This window comes from Eretmochelys imbricata, chromosome 2 (assembly GCF_965152235.1).
Source record: "Eretmochelys imbricata isolate rEreImb1 chromosome 2, rEreImb1.hap1, whole genome shotgun sequence".
In the NCBI taxonomy this organism is placed as follows: domain Eukaryota; kingdom Metazoa; phylum Chordata; order Testudines; family Cheloniidae; genus Eretmochelys; species Eretmochelys imbricata.
In genome coordinates this window covers 268,758,465-268,779,750 of record NC_135573.1, presented here as the reverse complement: position 1 = coordinate 268,779,750, position 21,286 = coordinate 268,758,465, and the positions used below count along the sequence as shown (strand labels likewise).

The 21,286-nt window shown below is 61.6% G+C and overlaps 3 protein-coding genes across 5 annotated transcripts in view; 1 reads left to right on the top strand and 2 right to left on the bottom strand.

Annotated features, from left to right (window-relative positions):
- The window catches only part of LRRC61 (leucine rich repeat containing 61), a 31,462-nt gene extending 20,529 nt beyond the window's left edge, over nt 1–10,933 (top strand). For 2 of the 3 annotated variants that reach the window (XM_077808537.1, XM_077808536.1), the window contains exon 2: nt 7,774–10,933. In XM_077808537.1, coding sequence (XP_077664663.1) covers nt 7,952–8,743 — 792 coding nt within the window. In that variant the 5' untranslated portion in view covers nt 7,774–7,951 and the 3' untranslated portion in view covers nt 8,744–10,933. The remainder of the gene's footprint in view (nt 1–7,773) is intronic. The other variant, XM_077808535.1, reaches the window with a different exon arrangement.
- LOC144260047 (uncharacterized) overlaps nt 1–21,286 on the bottom strand; it is a 317,403-nt gene that overhangs the window by 250,184 nt on the left and 45,933 nt on the right. The gene's annotated exons all lie outside the window — the stretch shown is intronic.
- Nucleotides 14,126–18,235, bottom strand: LOC144260075 (retinoic acid receptor responder protein 2-like). The gene is made up of 4 exons (XM_077808621.1): nt 18,071–18,235; nt 15,425–15,529; nt 14,660–14,764; nt 14,126–14,230 (listed from the first exon to the last, which is right to left on the bottom strand). The coding sequence occupies exons 1-4, from the start codon at nt 18,233–18,235 to the stop codon at nt 14,126–14,128; spliced, it is 480 nt and encodes a 159-aa protein (XP_077664747.1).

Sequence of the window (21,286 nt, the reverse complement as noted above, 5' to 3'; positions counted from 1 at the left end):
GAGCGTGTTCATCCGTGTGTCTGTCTGCGTTCATCTGTGTGTGCGTGTGAGCGTGCTCATCCGTGTGTCCGTCCGTGCGTTCATCTGTGTGTCCGTGTGAGCGTGTTCATCCGTGTGTCCGTCCGTGCGTTCATCTGTGTGTGCGTGTGAGCGTGTTCATCCGTGTGTCTGTCTGCGTTCATCTGTGTGTGCATGTGAGCGTGTTCATCCGTGTGTCTGTCTGCGTTCATCTGTGTGTGCGTGTGAGCGTGCTCATCCGTGTGTCCGTCCGTGCGTTCATCTGTGTGTGCGTGTGAGCGTGCTCATCCGTGTGTCTGTCTGCGTTCATCTGTGTGTGCGTGTGAGCGTGCTCATCCGTGTGTCCGTCCGTGCGTTCATCTGTGTGTGCGTGTGAGCGTGCTCATCCGTGTGTCCGTCCGTGCGTTCATCTGTGTGTGCGTGTGAGCGTGTTCATCCGTGTGTCCGTCCGTGCGTTCATCTGTGTGTGCGTGTGAGCGTGTTCATCCGTGTGTCTGTCTGCGTTCATCTGTGTGTGCGTGTGAGCGTGTTCATCCGTGTGTCCGTCCGTGCGTTCATCTGTGTGTGCGTGTGAGCGTGTTCATCCGTGTGTCCGTCCGTGCGTTCATCTGTGTGTGCGTGTGAGCGTGCTCATCCGTGTGTCCGTCCGTGCGTTCATCTGTGTGTGCGTGTGAGCGTGCTCATCCGTGTGTCCGTCTGCGTTCATCTGTGTGTGCGTGTGAGCGTGTTCATCCGTGTGTCTGCGTTCATCTGTGTGTGCGTGTGAGCGTGTTCATCCGTGTGTCCGTCCGTGCGTTCATCTGTGTGTGCGTGTGAGCGTGCTCATCCGTGTGTCTGTCTGCGTTCATCTGTGTGTGCGTGTGAGCGTGTTCATCCGTGTGTCCGTCCGTGCGTTCATCTGTGTGTGCGTGTGAGCGTGTTCATCCGTGTGTCCATCCGTGCCTTCATCTGTGTGTGCGTGTGAGCGTGTTCATCCGTGTGTCTGTCTGCGTTCATCTGTGTGTGCGTGTGAGCGTGCTCATCCGTGTGTCCGTCCGTGCGTTCATCTGTGTGTGCGTGTGAGCGTGTTCATCCGTGCGTTCATCTGTGTGTGCGTGTGAGCGTGTTCATCCGTGTGTCTGTCTGCGTTCATCTGTGTGTGCGTGTGAGCGTGTTCATCCGTGTGTCCGTCCGTGCGTTCATCTGTGTGTGCGTGAGCGTGTTCATCCGTGTGTCCGTCCGTGCGTTCATCTGTGTGTGCGTGTGAGCGTGCTCATCCGTGTGTCTGTCTGCGTTCATCTGTGTGTGCGTGTGAGCGTGCTCATCCGTGTGTCCGTCCGTGCGTTCATCTGTGTGTGCGTGTGAGCGTGTTCATCCGTGTGTCTGCGTTCATCTGTGTGTGCGTGTGAGCGTGTTCATCCGTGTGTCCGTCCGTGCGTTCATCTGTGTGTGCGTGTGAGCGTGTTCATCCGTGTGTCCGTCCGTGCGTTCATCTGTGTGTGCGTGTGAGCGTGTTCATCCGTGTGTCTGTCTGCGTTCATCTGTGTGTGCGTGTGAGCGTGTTCATCCGTGTGTCTGTCTGCGTTCATCTGTGTGTGCGTGTGAGCGTGCTCAGCCGTGTGTCCGTGCGTTCATCTGTGTGTGCGTGTGAGCGTGTTCATCCGTGTGTCTGTCTGCGTTCATCTGTGTGCGTGTGAGCGTGTTCATCCGTGTGTCTGTCTGCGTTCATCTGTGTGTGCGTGTGAGCGTGCTCATCCGTGTGTCCGTCCGTGCGTTCATCTGTGTGTGCGTGTGAGCGTGCTCATCCGTGTGTCTGTCCGTGCGTTCATCTGTGTGTGCGTGTGAGCGTGTTCATCCGTGTGTCTGTCTGCGTTCATCTGTGTGTGCGTGTGAGCGTGTTCATCCGTGTGTCTGTCTGCGTTCATCTGTGTGTGCGTGTGAGCGTATTCATCCGTGTGTCTGTCTGCGTTCATCTGTGTGTGCGTGTGAGCGTGTTCATCCGTGTGTCTGTCTGCGTTCATCTGTGTGTGCGTGTGAGCGTGTTCATCCGTGTGTCCGTCTGCGTTCATCTGTGTGTGCGTGTGAGCGTGTTCATCCGTGCGTTCATCTGTGTGTGCGTGTGAGCGTGTTCATCCGTGTGTCTGTCTGCGTTCATCTGTGTGTGCGTGTGAGCGTGTTCATCCGTGTGTCCGTCCGTGCGTTCATCTGTGTGTGCGTGAGCGTGTTCATCCGTGTGTCCGTCCGTGCGTTCATCTGTGTGTGCGTGTGAGCGTGCTCATCCGTGTGTCTGTCTGCGTTCATCTGTGTGTGCGTGTGAGCGTGCTCATCCGTGTGTCCGTCCGTGCGTTCATCTGTGTGTGCGTGTGAGCGTGTTCATCCGTGTGTCTGCGTTCATCTGTGTGTGCGTGTGAGCGTGTTCATCCGTGTGTCCGTCCGTGCGTTCATCTGTGTGTGCGTGTGAGCGTGTTCATCTGTGTGTCTGTCTGCGTTCATCTGTGTGTGCGTGTGAGCGTGTTCATCCGTGTGTCCGTCCGTGCGTTCATCTGTGTGTGCGTGTGAGCGTGTTCATCCGTGTGTCCGTCCGTGCGTTCATCTGTGTGTGCGTGTGAGCGTGTTCATCCGTGTGTCTGTCTGCGTTCATCTGTGTGTGCGTGTGAGCGTGTTCATCCGTGTGTCTGTCTGCGTTCATCTGTGTGTGCGTGTGAGCGTGTTCATCCGTGTGTCTGTCTGCGTTCATCTGTGTGTGCGTGTGAGCGTGTTCATCCGTGTGTCCGTCTGCGTTCATCTGTGTGTGCGTGTGAGCGTGTTCATCCGTGTGTCCGTCCGTGCGTTCATCTGTGTGTGCGTGTGAGCGTGTTCATCCGTGTGTCTGTCTGCGTTCATCTGTGTGTGCGTGTGAGCGTGTTCATCCGTGTGTCCGTCCGTGCGTTCATCTGTGTGTGCGTGTGAGCGTGCTCATCCGTGTGTCTGTCTGCGTTCATCTGTGTGTGCGTGTGAGCGTGTTCATCCGTGTGTCCGTCCGTGCGTTCATCTGTGTGTGCGTGTGAGCGTGTTCATCCGTGTGTCTGTCTGCGTTCATCTGTGTGTGCGTGTGAGCGTGTTCATCCGTGTGTCTGTCTGCGTTCATCTGTGTGTGCGTGTGAGCGTGTTCATCCGTGTGTCCGTCCGTGCGTTCATCTGTGTGTGCGTGTGAGCGTGTTCATCTGTGTGTCTGTCTGCGTTCATCTGTGTGTGCGTGTGAGCGTGTTCATCTGTGTGTCTGTCTGCGTTCATCTGTGTGTGCGTGTGAGCGTGTTCATCCGTGTGTCCGTCCGTGCGTTCATCTGTGTGTGCGTGTGAGCGTGCTCATCCGTGTGTCTGTCTGCGTTCATCTGTGTGTGCGTGTGAGCGTGTTCATCCGTGTGTCCGTCCGTGCGTTCATCTGTGTGTGCGTGTGAGCGTGTTCATCCGTGTGTCTGTCTGCGTTCATCTGTGTGTGCGTGTGAGCGTGTTCATCCGTGTGTCCATCCGTGCCTTCATCTGTGTGTGCGTGTGAGCGTGTTCATCCGTGTGTCTGTCTGCGTTCATCTGTGTGTGCGTGTGAGCGTGCTCATCCGTGTGTCCGTCCGTGCGTTCATCTGTGTGTGCGTGTGAGCGTGTTCATCCGTGTGTCCATCCGTGCGTTCATCTGTGTGTGCGTGTGAGCGTCTTCATCCGTGTGTCTGTCTGCGTTCATCTGTGTGTGCGTGTGAGCGTGTTCATCCGTGTGTCCGTCCGTGCGTTCATCTGTGTGTGCGTGAGCGTGTTCATCCGTGTGTCCGTCTGCGTTCATCTGTGTGTGCGTGTGAGCGTGCTCATCCGTGTGTCCGTCCGTGCGTTCATCTGTGTGTGCGTGTGAGCGTGTTCATCCGTGTGTCTGCGTTCATCTGTGTGTGCGTGTGAGCGTGTTCATCCGTGTGTCCGTCCGTGCGTTCATCTGTGTGTGCGTGTGAGCGTGTTCATCCGTGTGTCCGTCCGTGCGTTCATCTGTGTGTGCGTGTGAGCGTGTTCATCCGTGTGTCTGTCTGCGTTCATCTGTGTGTGCGTGTGAGCGTGTTCATCCGTGTGTCTGTCTGCGTTCATCTGTGTGTGCGTGTGAGCGTATTCATCCGTGTGTCTGTGTGCGTTCATCTGTGTGTGCGTGTGAGCGTGCTCATCCGTGTGTCTGTCAGCGTTCATCTGTGTGTGCGTGTGAGCGTGTTCATCCGTGTGTCTGTCTGCGTTCATGTGTGTGCGTGTGAGCGTGTTCATCCGTGTGTCTGTCTGCGTTCATCTGTGTGTGCGTGTGAGCGTGTTCATCCGTGTGTCCGTCCGTGCGTTCATCTGTGTGTGCGTGTGAGCGTGTTCATCCGTGTGTCCGTCCGTGCGTTCATCTGTGTGTGCGTGTGAGCGTGTTCATCTGTGTGTCTGTCTGCGTTCATCAGTGTGTGCGTGTGAGCGTGTTCATCCGTGTGTCCGTCCATGCGTTCATCTGTGTGTGCGTGTGAGCGTGTTCATCCGTGTGTCCGTCCGTGCGTTCATCTGTGTGTGCGTGTGAGCGTGTTCATCCGTGTGTCTGTCTGCGTTCATCTGTGTGTGCGTGTGAGCGTGTTCATCCGTGTGTCTGTCTGCGTTCATCTGTGTGTGCGTGTGAGCGTGTTCATCCGTGTGTCTGTCTGCGTTCATCTGTGTGTGCGTGTGAGCGTGTTCATCCGTGTGTCCGTCTGCATTCATCTGTGTGTGCGTGTGAGCGTGTTCATCCGTGTGTCCGTCCGTGCGTTCATCTGTGTGTGCGTGTGAGCGTGTTCATCCGTGTGTCTGTCTGCGTTCATCTGTGTGTGCGTGTGAGCGTGTTCATCCGTGTGTCCGTCCGTGCGTTCATCTGTGTGTGCGTGTGAGCGTGCTCATCCGTGTGTCTGTCTGCGTTCATCTGTGTGTGCGTGTGAGCGTGTTCATCCGTGTGTCCGTCCGTGCGTTCATCTGTGTGTGCGTGTGAGCGTGTTCATCCGTGTGTCTGTCTGCGTTCATCTGTGTGTGCGTGTGAGCGTGTTCATCCGTGTGTCTGTCTGCGTTCATCTGTGTGTGCGTGTGAGCGTGTTCATCCGTGTGTCCATCCGTGCCTTCATCTGTGTGTGCGTGTGAGCGTGTTCATCCGTGTGTCTGTCTGCGTTCATCTGTGTGTGCGTGTGAGCGTGCTCATCCGTGTGTCCGTCCGTGCGTTCATCTGTGTGTGCGTGTGAGCGTGTTCATCCGTGTGTCCGTCCGTGCGTTCATCTGTGTGTGCATGTGAGCGTGTTCATCCGTGTGTCTGTCTGCGTTCATCTGTGTGTGCGTGTGAGCGTGTTCATCCGTGTGTCCGTCCGTGCGTTCATCTGTGTGTGCGTGAGCGTGTTCATCCGTGTGTCCGTCCGTGCGTTCATCTGTGTGTGCGTGTGAGCGTGCTCATCCGTGTGTCTGTCTGCATTCATCTGTGTGTGCGTGTGAGCGTGCTCATCCGTGTGTCTGCGTTCATCTGTGTGTGCGTGTGAGCGTGTTCATCCGTGTGTCTGTCTGCGTTCATCTGTGTGTGCGTGTGAGCGTGCTCATCCGTGTGTCTGCGTTCATCTGTGTGTCCGTGTGAGCGTGCTCATCCGTGTGTCTGTCCGTGCGTTCATCTGTGTGTGCGTGTGAGCGTGTTCATCCGTGTGTCTGTCTGCGTTCATCTGTGTGTGCGTGTGAGCGTGCTCATCCGTGTGTCTGCGTTCATCTGTGTGTGCGTGTGAGCGTGCTCATCCGTGTGTCTGCGTTCATCTGTGTGTGCGTGTGAGCGTGCTCATCCGTGTGTCTGCGTTCATCTGTGTGTGCGTGTGAGCGTGCTCATCCGTGTGTCTGCGTTCATCTGTGTGTGCGTGTGAGCGTGCTCATCCGTGTGTCTGTCTGCGTTCATCTGTGTGTGCGTGTGAGCGTGTTCATCCGTGTGTCTGTCTGCGTTCATCTGTGTGTGCGTGTGAGCGTGTTCATCCGTGTGTCCGTCCGTGCGTTCATCTGTGTGTGCGTGAGCGTGTTCATCCGTGTGTCCGTCCGTGCGTTCATCTGTGTGTGCGTGTGAGCGTGCTCATCCGTGTGTCTGTCTGCGTTCATCTGTGTGTGCGTGTGAGCGTGCTCATCCGTGTGTCTGCGTTCATCTGTGTGTGCGTGTGAGCGTGTTCATCCGTGTGTCTGTCTGCGTTCATCTGTGTGTGCGTGTGAGCGTGCTCATCCGTGTGTCCGTCCGTGCGTTCATCTGTGTGTGCGTGAGCGTGTTCATCCGTGTGTCCGTCCGTGCGTTCATCTGTGTGTGCGTGTGAGCGTGCTCATCCGTGTGTCTGTCTGCGTTCATCTGTGTGTGCGTGTGAGCGTGCTCATCCGTGTGTCTGCGTTCATCTGTGTGTGCGTGTGAGCGTGTTCATCCGTGTGTCTGTCTGCGTTCATCTGTGTGTGCGTGTGAGCGTGCTCATCCGTGTGTCTGCGTTCATCTGTGTGTCCGTGTGAGCGTGCTCATCCGTGTGTCTGTCCGTGCGTTCATCTGTGTGTGCGTGTGAGCGTGTTCATCCGTGTGTCTGTCTGCGTTCATCTGTGTGTGCGTGTGAGCGTGCTCATCCGTGTGTCTGCGTTCATCTGTGTGTGCGTGTGAGCGTGCTCATCCGTGTGTCTGTCTGCGTTCATCTGTGTGTCCGTGTGAGCGTGCTCATCCGTGTGTCTGTCTGCGTTCATCTGTGTGTGCGTGTGAGCGTGCTCATCCGTGTGTCCGTCCGTGCGTTCATCCCTGTGAGCGCCGCGTACTCGTTCACGTAGCTGTGTGGCTCTGCACGGACGTGCCGCCTGCACACCGGTGGGGGGGATGCCCGCGTGTCCATCCGTGTGCACAGGCGTGTCTGGCTCTGCACACGTCGGTGTGCACCTCCCTTCCCAGGGCTCCCGCCAGCCCCGCAGGGGGCACGGGCTGGGGGCGGAAGCCCCCGCGCTCTCCCTGGCCCACGGGAGGTGTCAGGCTGCAGACGGCCTGGGGCTCTGGGGGCTTCCTGCAACGGTGCCAAGAACTGGTGTTGAAACACCCTGTTTCCACAACCCTCTTTTGGCTTGTTGGGATGGAAACGCCCCTCCCCCACCTCCCTTGCTCCCCCCGCCCCCCATCCTGTTCGCGGGCCAACCCTTGCAGCTGTGGCCTCCTAGAGCCTGCCTCCCCCCAGCGCCTGGCACTCGAAGCAGCCGGAGCTCTGGCCATGGCCTGGGCACAGAAGAAGCCAGGGAGACCCCTGACCTGCGGGGTGTGTGCGTGTGGGGGGGGGTTAGTACCGCAGGGAAGGACGGACAAGGTGTCAGGTCTGAGACAGGCAGTGGGTGATGCCCCTGGACGGAAGAGGCCAGGTGGGTGAGGCCGTGGGGGGCAAATTCCTTCTTCACCCAGCTGTGAGCAGTTGATGCTCGTAGTGTGAACCTACCTCTCGGCCCCTGCTGCTCTCGGGGTCAGGGGCAAACCTCTGACTGCGGGTCTGGCAGCATCCCGCCTGGAGCAGCCTGCAGGAGATTCGGGCCCCCTCCCTGCCCCGCCTCCCCAGCCCAGGAACCGAGCTGCACCTGCCACAGACGGCGGCTGCGAGCACCAGGGGCCAGCAGACCACAGAGCCGCCTGGTGTGCCCAGCTGTGTGCAGGGGCAGGGGTAAGGGGGGCTCCGGCCCTGCTGGCTGAGGCTGCTGCTGGCGGAAAGGAGGCGGCTGGGCGTGGGCAGGGTCCTGATCCCTTCTCCTCTTCCCTTCCAGGGGCTGGTGCGTTCCTGGCGTGGCCACACGGGCAGAGGCTCCAGGCAGGGGCAAAGCGCTTTCCCAGACCTGGCCCGGCTCGCAGTGTGCAGAGGTTCTCCGCGCCGTGGGCTGCCCGGGCCCCGAATGCCAAGCGCTGCAGGCCTGGCCTGAGCCGTAGTGCAGCGGGCCGGCCTCGATGGAGCCCTGGGCGGAGAAGGGGGACGAGGGCGAGAACATCAGGGTCACCGCCCAGCTGCTGAAGGCCAGGACGGGCGAGTTCGCCCTGGAGTCCATCCTGCTGCTCCAGCTGCGGGGCCTGGGCATCTCGGATCTGGGCTGCCTGGGCGAGTGCGCCAGCCTGGAGTGGCTGGACCTCTCCGGCAACGCCATCTCCCACCTGGGCCCCCTGGCTGCCCTCAAGTCCCTGGCCGTCCTCAACCTCTCGGCCAACCGCGTCTGCAGCCTGGAGCCGCTCGGCGCTTGCGAGAGCCTGCAGAGCCTCAACCTGGCCGGCAACCTGCTGAGCAGCCTGCAGCAGCTGCAGGGCTTGGCGGGGCTGCGCCGGCTGGAGAACCTGCGTCTGCACGACCCCCGGGCCCGCCTCAGCAACCCCATCTGCGCCACCGGGGCCTACCGCAGCGCCCTGGGGGGCCTGCTCCCCGGCCTCAAGGCCCTCGACGGTGAGAGGGTCTCCGGGCGCGGCAGCGAGCTCTACCAGCTCTGCCGGGACCTGGACAGCTCCCTGGAGCGGGGCAGCGGCGTCGGGGTGGGCAGCCCGGAGCCGCCGGGCACGGCGCTGCCCTGGGTGGAGGAGGGCTACTGGGAGCGGAGGCCGGCTCGGCGCAGCTCCATCATGGAGGAGGCCTACAAGCAGTTCAGCGACGTGCTGCGGGAGTGCCGGGAGCTGAGCGAGAGGGCGGACGACACCATCTCCCAGGCGGAGCGGGCCCTGAGCGTCCGCAGCGACCCCAGCTCCTATGTGTTTTGAGCCGCCTGCCGGGGCGAAGCTGGGGATTTGCCTCTCCATCGCCCGGCTCCACGGAGGCCCATGCCAGAGTCTCCACCTGCAAAGCCCCGTGCCCTCTAGCCCCGGTGCCCTGCCTGCCAGGACGGCACCCCACAGAATGACAGCCCCTTTCTCCCCCCCCCCCGCCCCGCCCGGCCCCCGGCGTTCCTCTTCTCCTGACTGCAGCCAAAATGGATGGGGAGCCACAGCCGGCTTGAGGCCCTGGGGCGCTGGCCCCAGCCCCTCATGCCAAGGTGATCTGACTCTGCCCCTACGCCAGAGGGGGCCCAAGCAAGAGGGGCTCCAGGAGCTGACTGGACGGAAGGGCCCAGCCCCGCAGCGAGGCGCACCTGGGTCTGAGCCAATGAGCCCAGCCACGGAGCCCCAGCACTGGTGTGCACGGGAGCCCCTGGAGCTGGGCCTGTGGAGTGCTGGGCGCCAGTGAGCCAGATCTCCCCACACCACCCCATCAGTTCCCCTTGGGCCTCCGGTGAATCTGCTTAGCCGCTGGCATTGCCCTGGGGCTCAGGGCCGCCCCCAGTTCCCTCCGCCGTGGGCTTAATTTTCAGATTGCTCTGAGAGAGGCCGGGCTGGCGGCCCTGGAGACAATTCCACCAGCAGGCACCGTGTGGGCAGCTCAGGGCAAGCTGCCCACCACCAATGGGCACCGGCCCCATCTGTGAGGTGGGAGGGGAGCTCTGCTCTGTGGCTCGCTCCCTCGCTCCTTGTCCTCTCAGCTCATGGGGCCAGTGGGGGCCAGAGGCAGTGGTGGGTTTGCGGAGGGGACCACCCACCCCCCACATCCTTCCCTTTGAGTCTCCTTCCTGCAGGCAGCCCGCCAGCTGCCAGCAGGGCCCAGCGTTCAGTCCCTACTGGCCAGGGTCCTGGGGGAACCAGTCCCTTTACCAGGGCAGCACCTTCCCTCTCCCCCATTGTCCCTCCCAACCCAGTGTCAGTGTGAGAACCGGCTGGCTGAGCCCAGTGGCAGAGAGGAGTCTGGGGGGGAGGAGGGACCTGTAGTCTTTATGAAGCCCAGTCTGCTGGTGAAGGGCAGCTCCTGCCAGCTGTATGGGGTCCTGGCAGGGTCCCCTGCTGGGGAGTGCCAGCTGGGCTCAGGGATGGCATGTGCCCTGGTACATTGCTCTGAGACCTGCCAGGGACTGGGGATGGTGCACAACTGACCCCATGGGATTTTGCCTCTATCCGAGGCTGGCAGGAGCCCCTCTCGGACCCCTGGCATGGAGGCAGGTGGGCAGCAGTGCCTCGCAGGCTGGACTAGACAGGAGCAGAGACCAGGACCAGCCCTAGTGCAGACTACGGCAAGCATCCCTGATCCGCTGGGAGGAAGGAGTGGTTAGCCTGTTTCCTGTGGGGCAGGACCCAGGGGAGGGGGTGGGGTGATCCCCTGGGCTCAGGGGGAGGAGGGGACACAGCCCGTGGGCAACCAAGGGGAGGCAGGGCCTGGGAGCTGCCCATTCTGGCACCATGGGCCCAGCCCAGTGTGGATGTACCGTGGTGCCATGTGAAGATATTTGCCTGTGAAATAAATGTGTTGTCTCCTCCCTGGCCCCTGCCTCTCTGTGCCCTGTCTGCAGAGCCGTGGGGGCTGCGGGGGCACCCCAGCTGCGCTGCAGGGCCCAGTGACTTTCCTCCAATGAGCTGGATTGCGGGGCCTCACTGCCACAAGGGGGGCCTGATAATCTTGGGGTTCTTAAGCCCCTGCCCTGCCTCCGTGAGTTGTTCTGGGGGGCTGCACCCCTTGCCCCTGTGCTGTCCCCCAGTGTGATGAAGTGGGAATGTTCTTAATGTTTTCTCTGAATAGTGTGTGGGTGCCTCAGTTTCCCCAATGCAGTTCTTAAGTATCTAGGTGGTGGGATCAGGGTGTGTGATTGTTGTAGAGCCCTAGAGGGTCAGTGCGATGGTGTCTGCACAGAGAATGGCCGACACCCTGTCTCCTGGTCACTGATGGCCTGGGCCCCTCTGCAAAGGTGCCAACTGACGGGATTGGAGAACAAAGAGATCAGGTGGCCTCCTGGCCCAGGGAAAGAGACAAAGGCCAGAGGAGGGGCGGGAGAGTTTCAGTTTGGAGCTGGCTGGGGAAATGGAGGGAGGCCCAGATGGGGCTCTGGGCTCCCTGGCCCCTAAGATGGATCTGACTGAGGGGTCCTGTTTCCTGTACCTACAAGCTCTGTTTTAGACCATGTTCCTGTCATCTAATAAACCTTCCGTTTTACTGGCTGGCTGAGAGTCCCCTCTGACTGCGGAGTTGGGGGGCAGGACCCTCTGGCTTCCCCCTGGGCGGACTCGCTGTGGGAAGCGCACGGAGGGGCAGAGGAGGCTGAAGGCTCCGAGGTCAGACCCAGGAAGGTGGAGCCGGGTGAGCTGTGTGTCCTGCAGACAGGCTGCTCACAGAAAGGAGACTCCCCCAGAGTCCTGACTGGCTTCATGGGGAGCAGTTCCAGAGCATCGCCCCGGGACTCTGTGACAACTGGTGGGAGAGGTGGGATCTACTGCACCACGTAGACTGAGCATCTGGCAGGAAGTGACTGGGGAAGTGGGAAGTGGCTGGGGAAGTAAAACGAAGTGGGGCTAACGAGGACCAGGCGTGCTGAAGGCTCAGGGAGGGGCGGTTTCAGGGGGCGAAGGAGCTACGCTTAACCCCTGGGAGTGTGTGACCAGCAAGAAGGACTGTTGCAGTGATGGGGTCCCTCTGGGGACTGCAGTGAGCAGTCTCAGGGGCGGAGGAGGCTGCAGCTTGGCCCTGGGAGAGAGGTGGTGACCTCGAGAAGGGCTGGCACACTAGGGGTTCTCCCTGGAAACTGTGGGGAGCTGAGAGCACACAGGCTTGTGAGTCCATAACACCTTGGGAACAGCGAAGCGATGGCCTATCACCATCTCCTTAAGAAGGACATTGTCAACCTGTGCAAAAAGAGAGGGTTGCGCATTGGAAAGTTCACCAAAGCACAGTTAATCGTGCAGCTGAAGGATAATGAACACTCTAAGGAGTCGATTCCTGACCCAAATGGGGCTATAGCAGGATCTGGGAGCAGCTGGAGTAGTAGCCAGGCATCCCCAAGACTCCTGTCCCCGACCAGATGGGGGTCTTCACGATCGGGTTCCCCACTGGGGGATCGGAGACAGATGGGATTGGAGCTGAGTCCGAGAGAGCAAGAGGACTGTGAGAGACAGCGAGAGCCCGAGAAAGAGCTGCAGAAGCAGCAGCAGCATGAACTGGCGGTGGGGGAGCGGAGAGGCCTGGGGACCTCCCCCGGGTGAGTGGGGATAGACCCTGGGGGGCCAGTTCTGCAAGGAACCTCGAGACTAGATTGCTGCCCCTGGTTAAGGAGGGGGGGGATGTGGATGCCACCTCACTGCCTTTGAGCAGGCTGGCGATTTGAACCAGGGGGACCCTGCGGAAAAGCCTCAGTGTCTAGCTCCCTTGCTGGGTCCCAAGGCCATAGACTCCATCAGCCAGATGTGTGGGGAGGTGGACAGGCTCCCACTCCTGACCCCAACCTATATGTCTGTGTGGAGTCTCCTGGGGTCAGGCCCCTCGGACCTCCAGTGGGAGCGGAAGGTGATGGTCAATGGGGAGACATTCCTGGGGTGGCGAGATCCCGGGACAGAGAGAACTGTTGTCAGGCCCCAGGTAGTGCAGCCTCACCAGATGTTGGGGGGCTGTGTGACCTGGGTGAAGGTCCCAGTATGAAGCCCCTCACCCTGCCTATGGCCCATTCTCTGTGCAGACACCATCACACTGGCTCTCTAGGGCTCTGCAACAATCACACCCCCTTATCCCACCACCTAGATACTTAAGAACTGCATAGGGGAAATTGAGGCACCCACACAGTATTCAGAGAAAACATTAAGATCAGTCCCACTTTGTCACACCCAGACTCCTGACTGCCCAGCCTGGTCCTTCGTCCCAACATCCTCCTGATTCCTGGTGGCTGGATTGTAAAAGTCGGGTGGGTGCTTCAGGGGGTGATTTCCTCACCCTGGGGCCACCACACCCAGCTAAACCCTCCACCCCCCAGAGTGAGACGGGGCAGAGCCCAGGGACCCAGCCGGATGGGAGTGGGGGACACAGACTCCTGGCCTGCCCCGCCGGGTGGGAGACGATGCACTGGAGCAGACGACCCACTGAGGCAATTGGGTGCGGCAGGAGCGGGCCCAGGTGTCTGTGCTGCCATATCCCCATGACCCGAGACATCCCCGGGGGGACTGCTGGCCCAACCTCCCCTCCGCTGGCAGGGCAGCCCCGTCTGAATAACAGCCCCGCCCTTCTGAACCGTGCCTCTGGCTTTATTGGGGATGAGCAGCCAGGCGCTGGAGCTGCATGAGGCGGGGGCTGGGGGCAGCAGGATCCGTTGGCCAGGCTGCTCGGCCCGGCCTGGTGCTTGAGCGGGCGCGGTGTCTGACAGGCAGGGGTGGTCGCCGGGTCTCCGCTGGGCGGCAGTGATAGCCGTGTCCTTCCGAGGGTGGGGGGCACCAGAGGTGCCCTGGCATTGTGGGCACTGGCCAGGGGAAGAGGAGACACGTCATGGGGTTAGCATTGCGGCTGGGGGCTCTGGGGGATCCCCACCCCTGCTGCTCTCCAGGCTGGGTTCGTTTCTGGGGGTTGGAGAGAGGCGTCCGCCCTGGCGTCAGCGCAGCCGAGCAGGTCACGTTCGCAGAGAGGCAGGCTGCCCGAAGCGTGGCCCTGGGGAGTGGCTGCCTGGGGCAGGAGGGAGGGCACCCCTTCCGCACCCCGGGGGCCCACAGACCTGGCCGCCGGCTGGCACTCCGGGCCCCCTGGGTGTGCTCTCAGCTCGGCTCCGAGGGCGCACCCGTCCGGCTGTCACAGACCGCGATGTTCCAGCCTGCACTGCTCCGGGGCCCGCTTGCTCCTTGGCCTCTGTGTGGGGCTGCCAGCCAGGGGGTGACCTGGACCCACCACCGAGGACTCAGCCCAGCCCAGCAAACTCACTGCAGCCCAACCAGCGAGCAGTGCCCAGACTCTGCCGCTCGGTCACCGCTGCCTTGGGGAGCCCGAGTCTCTGCAGCCCAGGCTGCGCCCCTGAAACCCCTGCCCTTGGTTCCTCCTTGGGGGCGCGGGACGCTCCCGCTCCGGCGCATCTTGGCGCCCTCTGCTGGGCTGCGGGATCAGCCCCTGGGGAGAGCAATGGGTCACAGGGCATCAGGCCCAAGGGGAGTGGGCACAGAGCGCTCTGCAGCGGGGCTCGGCCGGAGAGCGGGGAAATCTGGTGCCCAGGCCAGGGCCCCCTAAGGGAACCATGAGCAGCCCAGCCCCCACCTGGTCCCAGGTCCCTGCCTGGGGGTGCCCGTCCATACCATGCTGTGGATGTGGGGGTGCCGCCCGGGCTAGGATGGCAGCCCTCTGGAGAAGGCAAAGCGGCCGGGATGGTAGGGCGCTTCGCCCGTCTCCTGCACAGTCCTGCACTTCTCCTCGTGTCTCGTCTCCATCTCCTGCAGGGGCAGAGGTGCCGGGTCACAGGGAGGCCACAGCTCCGGCCAGGGAGGTGGTGCGGATGCAGCCCCAAGCAGCGCCCTGGGAGCATGGGCTGGGCCCAGCGCTGTTGGCACCATCAGTCTCCACAGAGCATGGAACCACTGAGCCCCTGTGCTCGCGGGTTGCCTGCGTGTGCACGTCTGTGGGCCTGTGTCGCGGGCACGTGTGTGTCTTGGCATCCACCCGGGGCACGGGTGTCTGTCCGCCCTGTGTGCGCAGAGCCATGCTGCGCCTGGGAGTGGGACCTGGGGGGCTGAATGGCCCAGCTGAGCCTGGCCCCACCCAGCACGGCTCCCAGGCCCTTTGCCCCACGTGTGGGGTTTTCCCAGCACCCTGCTCCCAGGAGAGCGGCTCTGAGCCCGATCCCTGCCCGCGGGCGCCCTCACCTTCACAGCGTGCTGCGTCTCCGTCCTGCAGTGCATGTGGCTATCCAGCACCCTGCTTGGGCTGCGGGAGTCAAACTTGACACAAGCCAGGCAGATCTGCCTCCTCTGAGGAGAGAGGGACCCAGGGAAGCCTCGCAGCCCAGGGCGCGAGCTGGGGCAGGCTGGGCTGAGGGCAGCGCCTGCGGGCTGCCGAGAGGATGCAGCAGCTCTCCCCAGCCACCTCCCCCGGTGCACGTGTCCCCCGTGCCATCTGTGCCCCTCCCTCACCATGGGGCATGTTCCCCGTCGCACCCGCAGGCCCGTGCACGCCCCCCCCGCACCCCTCTGGCCCCAATCCCTGTAGGTGCTGAGCCCCCGCAGTATGCACCCCCCGCAGCCCGTGGGGCAGGGCAGGGCAGGGCGCTGACCCCAGGCGACTTGTCCCCCAGGGAGTCCCTGGCAGAGCGGGGGCCGGAGCCCAGCACCGTGCCCCGAGGGCAGCCGCCTCCCGCCCCCCGACGCGGGGTCTAGCCGGAGCCCCCCCGGCTCCGCGCACACTCAGCCGCGTGCCAGCGTTCAGCCCCTCCCGCCGCTCGCACGCTCAGTCACTCCCTCGCGCCGCTCCGCACTTCCTCCTGGGGCCCGGCGGAGCAGGGGGCTGCCCCCCACCCTCATTCCCGGGGCAGGGGAGAGCGTCACCGCAGCCCTGCTCCCCGGGGAGGGGAGAGGAAACGGCCCTCTGGCGCAGTGACCCGGCCGCACGGACAGACCGAGGTGGGAGCTCACCCCCCTGCGTTTCAGGGCGCAGTCCTGCCTGCTCCCCGGCCGGTTCGGGCACTGGGTCTGCTGGAGCCGGAGCCACAGCCGCACAAAGGACCCCGCCGGATACTCCTGGAACCAAAGCGAGAGCAGGGTCGGCAAAGCGCCGCCGGCAGCTCCTGCCAGAGCCCCGGGCTCCCTCACTCCAGCCCAGCCCAGAGCCGGGGGCCTGGGCACGCGGCAGGGACAGACGCCGGCCTGCACCAGGGTAGAGCCCCCGTCGCTCGCCACGGCGCGACCCTGGGAGGGGCAGTGTCCCCCCAGGGCCCCTCCCCGCGGCCGGCGCGGCGACGGAGGGGCTGGTAGAGGCTCCCTCTGCCCCGTGCGGCCGCCGGGGAAACCAGACGCAGGCCCCCAGGTGGGACATGCCGGCCAGTGCGCCCGCTCCCACGAGGAGAGGTGTCCGCGGAGGAGCCTGGGAGAAGCCCCGGAGCGCCCCGCGGCCTGTGCTGGAGCGTGGGGGGCTTAGCCGCGCGCTGCAGCAGCCGGGAAGGGGCTAGCGGCTGGTCAGCTGCGTTGTCGGGGGGGCCGAGGGGCGAACCCCTGTGCCAAGGAAAGTATGGGTCACGGCCTCTGCTGTGACTAAGCCAAGCAGGCGTGGGCGCGTGACTGGCCCATGTGAGTGTACGGCACCATGGGACCAGGTCACTTGGTGCTGGGCTCCACGGTGGAATACCAGTGTTTTTCCACTGCCGGGCGTGGGAACGAAGCTCGGAGACAAAGGGCTCCCGCCGGCTACACCAGGCAGGGGAGTGACATCCTCGGGGTGCTTCACTGACTCCCCACCCGCAGAGACTCCTGGAAACACCTGGGGAAGGAGGAGTGAACCGGGGAAGGGCTGGACGCAGGCTGAAGGGAGTTTTAGCCTGTGAAAGGAACACCCGGGTTTCAAGCTGTAAGCAAGTGCAGCTGGCCCCTTAAGAATCTCTGCAGCCTGCGTGTGTAACGCTGGCAGACCCGGTCGGTTGGGGCGGGCAGGATCGAACCGGGGACCTCTGGAGCTGTGTGCATGAGCGTCTACCGCAGGAGCTAAAAGCCCAGGGCCTATTAGCTAAGGCTGCAAAGCAGACTCAAGCTCTCTCTCTAGGTCGGGGTCCCCAGCGCAGTGCCCAGGGGTGCAATGGCGCCCGCTGGGGCAGTTGTGTGCGCCCGCAGGACACCGTGCTGCCGAAATGCCACCGCTGAGCGCGGCCGCCAAAGAACCACCAGCGCGGAGATGCCGCCGAGAAGCGTTGCGGTTTCTCGGCGGCATTTCGGCGGTGGGGTGACTGGCGCCCGCCACAGTCTTCTGGGAATAGGAATACGCTATTCCTAGTCCCAGATCTCTGGGCAGTGCAAGACGGTATGATTTGGGGTTTACACTCCAGAGGGGTGCGTACTTTAGGAACTGGGAGGTGCCTTAGCGGAGCCTTCCCGTGCAGGGGCTGGTGTGGATGTCACTGCAGCTGCGTGTGTCCCGACCTGTGTGAATGCTGGTGAAAGAGCAAGCTGGGAGAGCGTCACACCTAGTCACAGCAGTACAGTGTAAAGGGAGCCCAGGCTGGTGGGGCAGGGGGCTCAGTGGTACCCCAGTTCCAGGTGGCGCCCTGGGGGGAACCTGTCACCGTGGCTATGCCATGCCCAGCCATGAGAGGGGGCCACCAACCAGTGGCTGAATCTTCTACAAGAGGCAAACACTGCAACCCAGCGGGCCCCCGGCATATCAGCCCCCTCTGCGGCAGGTCAGCCAGCTCCCGGACAACAGGCTGTCAGTCACTCAGCAGCCTGTGTGGGGAAGTGTCCTAGCAGAGGGGCCGTGGCCCGTCAACAAAGCAGAGGGGCCTGGAGAAGCGGGAGCTCTGGGACGCTGCTACAGCCCTAGAGAAAAGCCAGTCGTCGACGTCACCGCTCGTAGGCCCCGGCAGTGCCCTGCACCCTGTGCCTGCCGCTGGCTGCCCCCTCTGGGGGGCCGGGCACAGTTAATGTGTAGCTGAGCTCTGCAGGTCAATGCCCATTCGCCTCTGACAAGGCTGGCCAGGTGCCCGCAACCCAGCCCAGCCGCCCTGGCCTCATGAAGAGCCCAGGACGCTGAGCCCCATTAGCTGGAACCAGCTCTCCCGACCAACACCCGCCTCGCGCTGCCTGCAGGGCCGTGAGCAGCTCCGGGGGGCCAGGTGTGGGCTCTGGCTGGAGGAAGAGCTCTGTCCTGCTTTCCCCAGCTCTGAAGAGGCCCTGCCCTCTCCGCTATGCCCCAGCCGGGTGATGCAGGTGCCACTGGGAATGCTGAGCATGGCTGTGTCTGCACCAAGCTTTGCAGAGCTCCAGCTCATCCCAGGCCCCTGCTCACTGCCATCCCACCCCCCGCACTCCCCTCCCTGTACCCAAACCCACCCCTCCCCACATCTCCCCTTCCAGCTAGTCTCTGCAGACCTCCTCCGTCCTCACCCAGGGCCACCCCCACCGCAAACCCACCCAGATGGGCTCTCAGCAATGAGAGTCACATGTTCCTTTCATCCCACAGGATCCCAAAGCAGCATACAGGCTGGGTAGACAGGAATCGCTTCCCCCATCACTGCAGAGCAGCCACCTCTGAGGAGGGACTCAGCAGCTCAGTGCCGGCTCTCATGCACTCACTCTTTCAGTGACTTCTTCCACCCCCTGCTCCTTGTACATCCATTGCACGACGCTCCTGTTGTGAAAAGCCTCCAGCACCAAGTCCACCACCCTCTCCTGCAGTGTCAATCTGCTCGCCGCAGCCAGGGCCACCAAGCCCAAGCCCAGAACTAGCAGCCCCTTCATCTGTGCGGGTGGCGAATGGATCCCAGGGAGCCGTTTGCCGCTCTCACCCACCCCAAGAACTCCCCTCTGTTGATCTTAGTCTTCCATTAACTAATGCCCCAGAAGCTGCCCTACTCCGCCCCCGGCTCCCGGCCAGCACCCTGCCCATTGCAATCTCTGTCATCGATCTGTTGCCGGGAGCTGATGGAGAGAGGCAGGCAAAGTTGGCACAGCACGGCCTGGGGGCGGGCGGGGGGAGGGCGAGCCAGGGGAACGGGATGCCCAGCTCCTAGGGGCATGGAAGCTCTTTCCTGTGGCTGGTCACTAAACCCTTCTAGCCTCTAGGACCGGATTGAACGAGCCCATTCAGTGCTGCAGCTGCAGGTTCCTGGAGCCTGAGCATATTGTTTCTTGGCTCCTCTCCCTGGCTTTCCCGCGGGAGCTGACTGTGTCCTGGGGGAAGCTTTGCATGCCCTGAGGGCCACCGCAATGCAAGGAGACCCAGCGCCCTGCCAGCTTGCACCACACACCAGCCCCCCATCTGACCAGGGACAGGTGTGTGTTTGGGGTGGGGGAGGGGATGCTCAGGAGGTAGAATGGAAAGAGACCCACAGGGATACAGCCTCTGCCTCCTGTTGCAACAGAAGAAGCTTCCGGCCTGGTGCTGGGAGCTCCCCGACCTGGCTTCTCATCACAGCCCTTTGCAATTCAGGGGCATCGCCCATCCCAGGGCACCAGGCCAGTGCATACAGCTTCCCAGCCCCTGAGTGAGGGGGTGGGGCAGGTCACTCTCCCTGGAGCCCAGAGAGAGGAATCTCCTGGCGAGTGAATGGCAGAGAAAGGAACAGGACTCCCAGCCAGGAGGCCATCCCTCTGGAGCTCTTACCAAGGGGGCACGCCCCGAGCTCTGCCCGGGAGTCATGCAGAAGAGCTGCAGGGGTTCTGGCTCTATGGGTGCTGCCCACAGGAGCCCAGGGGACTTTGCAGGCTTTAGCCACCCTCGACCTGTGTGACGTTATTGACATAATCTGGGACCGTATAGATCATTGTTGCAACCAAGGTGCTGTAGTGGCACCAAATCTTGTATAAAGGGGGTCAAATGAGGTGTCTCAGACAAGGTGATGGTTGGCTGGTTAGGATTATGTGATCTGTTTGCATGTATCACTTTTGTAGTTAAAGTTATGAATATTGGCTCTGTACTGTCTGTAGTTCAAACGTGTGCTCTGCTTCTGGGTGACACCCCAGACAAGTTGGTGTCAGCTCTGCCTAGCCTGCTGGATGGCCCATTAAGGACCATCAGCGGTACAAGTGACCCACTGAGAGAAGGCAGACACGCCTGGGGACTCAGCCAGGTGTGCAGGGACCTGCCTAGGGACAGAACTTTGAGGTTTTTCCAGGCCATGGGATGGGCAGCTTGTCCTTTGGACAAAGAAAGGCCACATGGCAAGAGACTATCAAAAGCTGCTGGAGCTCCTCCATCTTGTCTTCAGTCCTGCTTCCTACCTCTGGAGGGACTTGGCTACAAACTGAAGCTTTGAACCAAAGACTGAACGACCCATCCCAGCTGGGGATGTTCTCCAGAGGCTTGATCTGAACCTGCAGTTTATTCCATCACTGCTGCAAGCCTGAACCAAGAACTTCGCCACTACTGGATGTCATTGATTCCATTGAACCCATTCTAGCTCTCGTCTCTATCTTTTTCCTTTTATCAATAAACCTTTAGATTTTAGATTCTAAAGGACTGGCAGCAGGGTGATTTGTGGGTAAGATCTGATTTGTACATTGACCTGGGTCTGGGGCTTGGTCCTTTGGGATCGAGAGAACCTTTTTCCTTTTACTGGGGTGTTGGTTTTCATAACCATTTGTCCCCATAACGAGTGGCTCTGGTGGGGATACTGGGAAACTGGAGTGTCGAAGGGAATTGCTTGTGTGACTTGTGGTTAGCCGGTGGGGTAAAACCAAAGTCTTCTCTGTCTGGCTGGTTGGGTTTGCCTTGGTGTGCACAGAAACCCCAGCCTTGGGCTGTAACTGCCCGGCTCGAAGCAATCTGTCCTGTATGGGCACTCTCCGTTGGGTCCCGCCAGAACCAGCCTCGTTACACCCTGTGAAGAGAAAGGAGCTCAGAGCAGCCGCGATGGAAAAGCCTGGTCAGGTCCCACTGAGTCCATCCCCTGGGGATAATGCCAGGCTTGTTCCCTACCAGCTGGGGAACCTGGCTGCGTACATCCCTGGCGCTGGGTCTCCCAGCCCCCACAGCTGGATCACAGTTTGTTTTTCCATTCTGGTCGCTACGTTTTATCTGAAGCCTGACAGATGTTCCATCCCGAGAGAACCAACCCTGTGGCAGAGCTGAACCTTTCCCAGTGTCCCTGACAGGCAGGGGACTCGTGGCATCTGGTCACTGTCTGGGAGGGCAGGTGGATTATGCAATGTGTTGCCCTGTACAGAGGACTAAGAGAGCAGGGGTTGGAAATGCTGAAGGTCGAGCTGGTTTGAAGTTCAGTATTTCTCCAAATGATCCAAACAGCTGAATTCTCAGCACAGAGTCCGAGCGCTTGGGGAGGGCGGGGGGCAACGGAGCTACTTACCCCTAGATACCGAGCCAGCTCTTCCCTGCTCTGTGCCTCACCCACGCCCCGAACCGTAGCCTGCTCCCCCACCCAGCCCCGATCCCACTTTCTCCCTGCCAACCAGCCTCAACCCTCTCGCGCTGCTCTTCGAATCCTTCTGAAAGTGCTCCCCTCCCGCCTTCAGAGTGTTCCGAGCTGATCTCCGCTCTCCGGGCCCCACTCCCCTCCGGCCATGCTCTGCTGCCATGCCGGTCTATCCCCCAGCTCCCCCAGACATGTGCTCCCCGCTGAGTCCCCATTTCCCTGGCCGGGTAGAAAGAAAGGCGGGGGAAGGGGCATACAGCCGGGGAATCAGGGAGCATTTCTAAAGATAGACTGGTCCAGTCAAAGTGGGGCTGGGACCATGGGCGCTAGGTTTGGATAATTTTTGGTGGTGCCCAGAATAGGTCCAAGCAGAACCGTCCTGACCATAGGATGGACTGGGGTAACCGCCCTGGGCCCC

Bases quoted from the DNA above. Each gene is read 5' to 3' on its own strand.
- LOC144260075 (XM_077808621.1), bottom strand. From the start codon at position 18,235: ATGAAGGGGCTGCTAGTTCTGGGCTTGGGCTTGGTGGCCCTGGCTGCG. The intron at 14,765-15,424 runs GTGAGCTCCCAC...CTCTCTCCTCAG, and splicing joins GCGCCCTGAAACGCAGGGGG to AGGAGGCAGATCTGCCTGGC. The intron at 14,231-14,659 runs GTGAGGGCGCCC...CTGCCCCTGCAG, and splicing joins AGACGCAGCACGCTGTGAAG to GAGATGGAGACGAGACACGA.